We start from the raw sequence: 7,988 nt of genomic DNA, 5'->3' as shown, positions 1-7,988 counted from the left end.
AAAGAAAATCCTAAATTTTAAGTTGTCCCCAGAAAAGTAATAGAGGGATTTCCTCTCACTTCCTGTTTGGCTATGGGAAGAGAAAATGAAGGGAAATCTCTGCAATGAGACACAGATGGCGGAAAAAAAAATCTGACTGGTTATAACCCTCCCTTGCTGGGTCCAAAATAAAAAAAAAATGTTTTGCCTATAGCTCCACTTTAAGGTGGGCTTTTAAATGCTTTATTGGTGGTATACCCATGATGACAATGATTGTAGATATATTTCTATAACAAAGATAAATAGTTTGCTGCATTTTTAGTTATTAAATTTTCATTGAGGATTTGTTCTGTCCAGTTGTGTCCTCCAGGTCAAGAGCCAGACCAGAACAATTCACATTGCATTGACTGTCCCCCGGGGTTCTTCTCCACATGGACTTCACCAAGATGTCTGCCCTGTCTCCCAGGTATCTTTTGAAGAATATACAAGCAGTGAGCCTTTTTAATACCTCCTAGTAGTGGCCAGAATAAATGTCACAGTGATTAATATGGTGAAATTTTTGAATATATCAGAAGCAGGAGATTCAGGTGTACCACAGCCAGGAAAGGGCCCTGTGCCAAAAAAGCATTTGGTCTCTTTTTTTTTTTTAATCATCTTTGTCAGTCCCCTTAAGCATCATTATTTATCATAGTGGAGAACGTTCCAGCCTCTGATCAGAAATATCTGCATGGATACAACTGCCAACCTTTTACTTGTACACTACATCTGTGCCCCCACTGGTATTAAAAGAACATCTGTGCCATCATTTATTATGACAATGTTTATATAATTGGACCGTGCCACAGCTGTTAAACACCTAGATTAGAATTTGCTTCCTCTGGTAGTGAGTGGGACAACCCTCCTCCTTACCATTAACTTGGACTATCCATGTCCCCAATAGGTTTAATAGGTATTCTTGTCCTTTTGTATCCATAAGCAGCAGTACAGACTTTATAGCAGGGTTGTCCAACCTGTGGCCCAGGACACCTATGAATGCTGTCCAACACAAAATTGTAAACGTACTGTTCATATTTTTTTGGAAGTTTTTGTAAAAATGCATTTACTCTTATCGTACACATGGGGCTGATGAAAAAAGTGACAGTGTTTATTTACTGGACTTTCATAAGTTTTATCTTCCCAAAGAAAAATCTCCCACTCTTCACAATCACACCTTATTCAGGTCATCAGTTTTTAGCAGCGCCTATATTTGTGAGCAACTATTTTCAAAGATGAAGCACATGAAGGGCAAAATTAGAACCAAAATACACTATATTTTCAAAAGTATTGGGCCGCCTGCCTTTACACGCACATGAACTTTAATGACATCCCAGTCTTAGTCCGTAGGGTTCAATATTGAGTTAGCCCCACCCTTTGCAGCTATAACAGCTTTAGCTGTTCTGGGAAGGCTGTCCACAAGGTATAGGAGGGTGTCTATGGGAAGGTTGGACCATTCTTCCAGAAGCACATTTGTGAGGTCAGGCACTGATGTTGGACAAGAAAGCCTGGCTTGTACTCTCTGCTCTAATTCATCCCAAAGGTGTTCTATCAGGTTGAGGTCAGGACTGTGTGCAGGCCAGTCAAGTTCCTCCACCCAAAACTCGCTCATCCATTGTAATGGATTGTGATAGACAATTTGTGATCTGTCAGACAGATAGTAAAATGACAATTTTATAGCCTCGCTCCTCTACGCCTCTTGCTCTTTAAAATCCTTACTCTCTTAAGTATACAATCAGATAAAGGTTAACAGAACAATGATAATTAAGATGGCGCCTTAATCCGGAGTCTCGCCCGAGGTGACTCATTAGAAGAAAAAGCACCTTTCAACGTAAACAACCCCCATAAGAGGGAATGAGTCTCATTTGTGACAATGATTGGAAGATATCAACGCAGGTGAAAGAACACACATGAAACTTAGGGGACTTTCCACCCAATCATTGCATTGCTTCGCTTACGTCATGAGACCTATAAATGTGACGATTAGTTCCTCAATAAAGTAGAATTTAGGAAGTTGGCAAACTGCAAACAGTGTCAGTGTCTTACTTCCATGTGCACGTATTTCTATACCAATTAGGCTCACTGGTAGATCACAGTAAATGGTCTGTGAGTGACCGAGTCCAAAACACCATGTCTTTATGGACCTTGCTTTGTACACTGGTGCGCAGTCATGTTGGAACAGGAGGGGGCAATCCCCAAACTGTTCCTTTAAAGTTAGGAGCATGAAATTGTCCAAAATATCTTGGTATGCTGACACCTTAAGAGTTCCCTTGGAATTAAGGGGCCAATCCCAACCCCTGAAAAACAACCCCACACCATAATCCTCCCTCCACCAAACTTTACTCTTGGCACATTACAGTCAGGCAAGTACTGTTCTCCTGGCATCCGCCAAACCCAGACATGTACATAGGTCTGCCAGATGGAGAAGCGTGATTCGTCACTCCAGAGAACATGTTTCTTCTGCTATAGAGTCCAGTGGCAGTGCACTTTATACCACTGCATTCAACACTTTGCATTGCACTTGGTGATGTAAGGCTTGAATGCAGCTGCTCTGCCATGGAAACCCATTCCATGAAGCTCTCTACACACTGTTGTGCTAATCTGAAGGCCACATGAAGTTTGGAAGTCTTTAGCCATTGACACCTCTGCAGACAGTTGACTACTTTTGCGCACTCTGCGCTTCAGCATGTGCTGACCCCGCTCTTTCATTTTGAGTGGCCTACCATTTCATGGTTGAGTTGTTCCCAGTTGCTTCTACTTTGTTATAATACCACTAACCTAACAGTTGAGTGTGGAATATTTAGTAGCCAGGAAATGTCATGGATGGACTTATTGTACATGTGGCAACCTATCACAGTACTACGCTTTGATTCACTGAGCTCCTAAGAGTGATCCATTCTTTCACAAATGTTTGTAGAAGCAGTCTGCTTGCCTAGGTGCTTGAGTTTATACACCTGTGGCCATGGAGGTGATTGGAACACCTGAATCCAATGATTTGGACGGTTGTCCCAGTACGTTTGGCAATATAGTGTATCTGAGGAGCAGCTTGATAATCCATTGAGAATTACTGCTCCATCCTACGAACCAGATATTGATGCATTTATCAAAAGGAGTGTCAAATATTGCCCTAGTTTTATGCTACCCTCATTTATTTTTATAATACAAAAGATTACAAAAAATGAAGTTTTTTTACTCAGGTACATTGTCTATATCAGTGATCATTGACTTGTGATCTGCCGGACTTTCTGCTTATCAGCTATCCTTCTTGTTAATATAGTTTATGTGCGGCCCAAAACAATTCCCCTTCTTCCAATGTGGTTCAGGAAAGTCAAAAGTTTGAACACCCCTGCTTTATAGCAAGTAAGTCTGTCCTGGCATTCTGACTGTCCAACACTTAGCTTACAGCTAACCATGGTGGATGCAGTGGTGGAAAACTTGTGCTATTTTTATGCAGCCTTTCCTAACCAGGGTTCTGTGGAACTCAAGGGTTCCTCCAGAGATTGCTAGGGATTCCTTCAACAGTAAGCAATACACCAAATCACACCTTTACTGACCACCAATGTAGGTTTTCATGTCTCCTGATGACCACCAATATAAAGGGGCATCTGTCCTACTGACCACCATTGTAAAGGAAAACTTTTTCTATGAATTCCAATGCAGGGAGGCCTTTTACACTAACCACCAACATAAGGTGCATTTTTATACTGATCTCCAATGTATAGAGCACTTTTCCACTGACTACCCTTGTAAAGGGGCACTCAACTGACCACTAATGCAAGAGGGCATATTTTGCACTGACCATCAATGTAAAGGGATACTACAATTTTCACTGCCTTCATTTCTTCCAAGGCTATTATTATTTGTGTAGCGCTACCCTCTTGAGGGTAACTCTGTTTCTGGATCCCTCTGAGCTTCACACAGCCAGGCAACACACCTTTTCCACACTTGCATCCACAGTCAGCGAACAGTCCATGAACTTAGTTTATTAGGAGATGTAACTTTATAACTTAGATATGGTAATAGGGATTATGGGATGCCCAGCTTCACTGAATCAATGCACAGGGACAACAACCTTCCTATTTACAGAAAAAGATCCTGGACTGTTCTTTTCCTTTGAAAGCCATCATTCATTACAGATCACTAGCAGCTGCCCCTTACAGGCAAGGGGCTCGCAGCCCCCTTGAAAGTTAGCTCAGCTTGCTGCAAACTACATGCAGTGATGTCTCCTCTCCCCTGTAGAGCTGCACCCAGCTCCACAGCCTGCAGACACTACCAGCCCTCCTGGCTGCTCTGAAGATCTCCCTGGACAAGGATAAAGGATTTAGGCTTGGACAGTGCTGTCCTTTGAAAGCTTGCTACATGTGGCAGTCTCTTCCCTTGTAAATCCCTGAGTGTGCTGATGTACTCACTCTGTTCTCCTTGCTCCCCCCGCTTCCAGGCCTAAATCCTGTTCGTGCCATGATGTTGAATGGACCCTCCTGAGTCAGCCCAAGCCCAGCCCATTTTTTGCACCCAATTCTCGTGCCAGCCTGACTCTCCCATATTTGAGTTGGTCTCACCACTCTACCAGGGCCTCCAAACCTGGGATTAGTTAAACTCCCATAAACATGCAGATCAGATCTCCACCCCTTCTGCCCATTGGCTTCTGGAAGGTTCCATGATCCTCCAGAACCAGGTGGAGGCATTAGAGTACCTACACTACTCTAGTAGAACACTAGAGGGTGCTACATTTGTTTTGTTTTATTGGTTGCTATGTAAAGGTTATGGTGTAGGAGGGGGAGTGTTAGGCCTAGTTTAGACTTATAGTTGGGGGGGAGGGCAAAAATGCATGGTTGAGCCGCATTTATGCTGCCCACCAACAGACCCAATTAAGCTACAATAGGAGGCATATTGGGAAGTTTACATGCTGCAGCTGCGATGCTTCGCTTTCCCACCCGCAGCAAAGTTGACCCAACATGTAGCAATCAGCGGGCAGCAAGCCACCAAATGGTACACACTCAAGTCAACAAGGAAACAGTGTTTGTTGACAAAACTGAGGTTAAAACAGGCAATGAGGAGGCATCGTATGTCTCACTGCATTTCTGGAGCCTCTGGAACGTGATCTGAACACAGATCGGGTTTCAGAGGCAAGGGAGATTTAGACGCATGTCTAAATATGCCCTTAAACAATTATCCTCACTGAGCTTCAAACATTCGAAGTAATCCTTGATTATTATATCTACAACATATCAATCATAATAATGTACAATAAGCTGTGGGTAAAATCTTTTTTAGCAGGAGTTCCCTGAGACCTGCAAAGAAAGATTTCTCCAGGGTTAAAAAGATTAAAAAAAGGCTAGGCTAGTTTAAGGACCTGGATTTAGTTTGATCCTGTAACCTGGCACAGCAGGACTTGGACAGGCTTGGAGAAAGAGGGGCAACATTTGAAGTCTAGTTCCTTAATACACCCCAACCAGTGAAGAAGCAGTCACCATCTCTTGTCGGCACATGTGCCTGCAGCAAAGCCTGATTGGCCCCTAGTGCGGTATACTCCATCTACCAGTTAGAATTCCGCTGTGCAGAGAATTACAGGAGCTGATATGAAGACAAATTCAGGTACTTAGTCCAGCAGCAAAAAAAAAAACACATTTAATGACTTTTAACAGAGACATAACCGCAATAATTGGTGTTTCTTCTAAATATCTGTGTGGAGTCCAGCTTTAGGTAATTTGTTCCAGAGGAGTGTGTCTGCTTTTTTCCAATTTTGTTTTCTCCCCATGCTAAAGGAATATAATGAGAAAATCAAGCGCTTACTGAACCTGGCAAAGAGATAACGAAGTTGGTAATTAGGCCCTCTCATTAATAATGGAGCATACCTTCAGAGAAACACAAACTGACAGGAAAGAGAGAACAATGTAAAGAACTGAAAGCTTCTCATTAAAACCATTTCTTAGGATGGTGCTAGCAGCAGGCACCTTGCGCTGGTTAACTCTTAACCCGCTGCAGTGCAATCCTCTAGCTCCTGACTTGGGAAATGGGGTTCAGGAGACCACACTAGGGGAGCAAAGGAAACATGGACAGGTTCCTCATAGCCAATCAGATGTTAGCAGTTGTTTTCTAACCGGTGACAATGCTGCTGAATGGTTGCTTTGCGTTTTTGGTAGTTTTGGTTGAACCTATTAGGAAACATTTAATAAGAAAAAAATCTATGGGTGACTTCACACTGCCCCACTACACGTTTGCTAAAGCATAGCTAAGCCACAGTTTTTGTGCAGTTTAGCTGTGCTTTTTCATTCACTTCTATGAAGTCCTGTGGTTTTGGTGCGGTTTCAGAAAGTGCACCAAAACTCCTGGATGCTGCATCTTTTGTGCATTTTCTGAAACCAAAAACTGCGGGACATTATATAAGTCTACGATAAAGAGCAGCTAACCCACACCAAACCCGATAGCTGCACTTTGCCCAAAGCACAGAGGAGCAGTGTGAAGCTGCCCTATATGACAGTTTTACTGTGTATTTGGTATCCTTGTGCCCTGAATCTTGAATGGTCAACTAAGGTAGGTTTGTACAGGTCTGATTTAGCACTGAAGAGATCAGATTTTTACTGAAAACAGGCACAGCCTTGAAGATGAACTCCATGATTGCCTTGTATTATATAATTACATTGTTCCAGCTTGGATCTACTGTTTGTAGATATGCATATCTCATACCTGAGGGGCCGCTGGGGAAGCTGACAGTCACTGTAGTAGTTCTTCTGGTTCCTGTGCTGAGCAGCTTCCCTTCAGCACATTGACCACAGAGGGCCACCATTCATAGAACACCTTTGATATTTTTTAAGTGACTGGAAGTCATTTTCTGATTGGATGTGACATTGCCACCCCTCCTCTCCACCTCATCCAATCAAAAAACCTTGTATCCATTGAAAACAAAATTCAAGGCGTTTTGTGAGCGGCAGCAGTGCTGAGAGAGCAACTCCTTGTTGTCAGTGTGCATAGAGGGAGCCACTCAGCACAGGATTTGGAAGATTGTAGCAATCATTGTAGTAGCACTGCAAAACTGCAATGATTGCCAGCTATTAAAGCAGTCCCACAAGTATGAAATATGCTTACTTACATTGGTCCAAGCTGGACCAGTATAAATATGCAATTATGGTCATACCTGAAGTTCAGCTCAGCGAAGTGGTCAGGGCCAGGTATTTTTTAAAGGTGTACTTAGAGTTTAGCTTTAGAAATTGGTCAGGGACAGGTTCTTCTTAAAGCTCTACTTGGAGTTTAGCTTTAACAAGTGGTCAGGTTCTTCTTACAGCTGTACCTAGAGTTCACTTTTAAGAAGTGGTCAGAGTCAGGTTCTTCTTAAAGATTCGAATATAGCTTTAACAAGTGCCACAATGGCTTGTATAGTCCTTTTGAAAGATTTTTTTTTTACCAACAACCAATGCATTTTGGGGACTCAGCCCTCCCCTTTCATCAGGGCTAAAAATTAGACAATAGACTATTGTGTACTTTTTATCCCTAATGAATGGGAAGAGCTGAGCAAAATAAAATATTTCAAAGGACTATACAAGCAGGTGTGACACTCCCATCCTTTCAGAAATGTAGTAAACTCCTTCAGGGGTCCACCAGGTCCTCACAGTTGCTGGTGCGCAGCCTCTAGGACCGCAACTCACCTATCACATTATAATGTCAAATCTCGAAAAGGTTCAGCGCTCCTACATCACAAGGACAGATTTAAGAAGTGGTCAGGTTTTGTTCTGTCCCAGTGACACTTTAAAGCGTAGAGTGATGAATTTATAAATGAAGCTGAACTCTCAAGCTGGACTTACATGCTACAATCTAATTGTACAATCTCTGTACAGTTGCTTATAGATCTCCCAGAACTATATAATATGAGGACCTTCATTACCATCCATTTCATACTGTATGTATCCAATAAGGCAGGCCCTGATGTTCCATGGCTCTGGTTAGAACAAAAGGGCATTGTACAATAAGATGGTAATGTG

At 42.5% G+C, this 7,988-nt stretch overlaps 1 protein-coding gene across 1 annotated transcript in view; it reads left to right on the top strand.

Moving 5' to 3' along the window:
- Positions 1-242: 242 nt before the first annotated feature.
- LOC149459112 (uncharacterized) overlaps positions 243-7,988 on the top strand; it is a 243,337-nt gene continuing 235,591 nt past the window's right edge. The window contains exons 1-2 of the mRNA XM_089681623.1: positions 243-254; positions 337-445. Of these exons, the coding sequence (XP_089537749.1) occupies positions 243-254; positions 337-445 (121 nt within the window). The remainder of the gene's footprint in view (positions 255-336; positions 446-7,988) is intronic.

This window comes from Staurois parvus, unplaced genomic scaffold (genome assembly GCF_062004578.1).
Source record: "Staurois parvus isolate SC_StPar_1 unplaced genomic scaffold, SC_StPar_1.0 ptg000274l, whole genome shotgun sequence".
NCBI classification, from domain to species: Eukaryota; Metazoa; Chordata; class Amphibia; order Anura; family Ranidae; genus Staurois; species Staurois parvus.
Note: the sequence above shows the minus strand (reverse complement) of the source record. Positions and strands in the feature narration are given on the sequence as shown.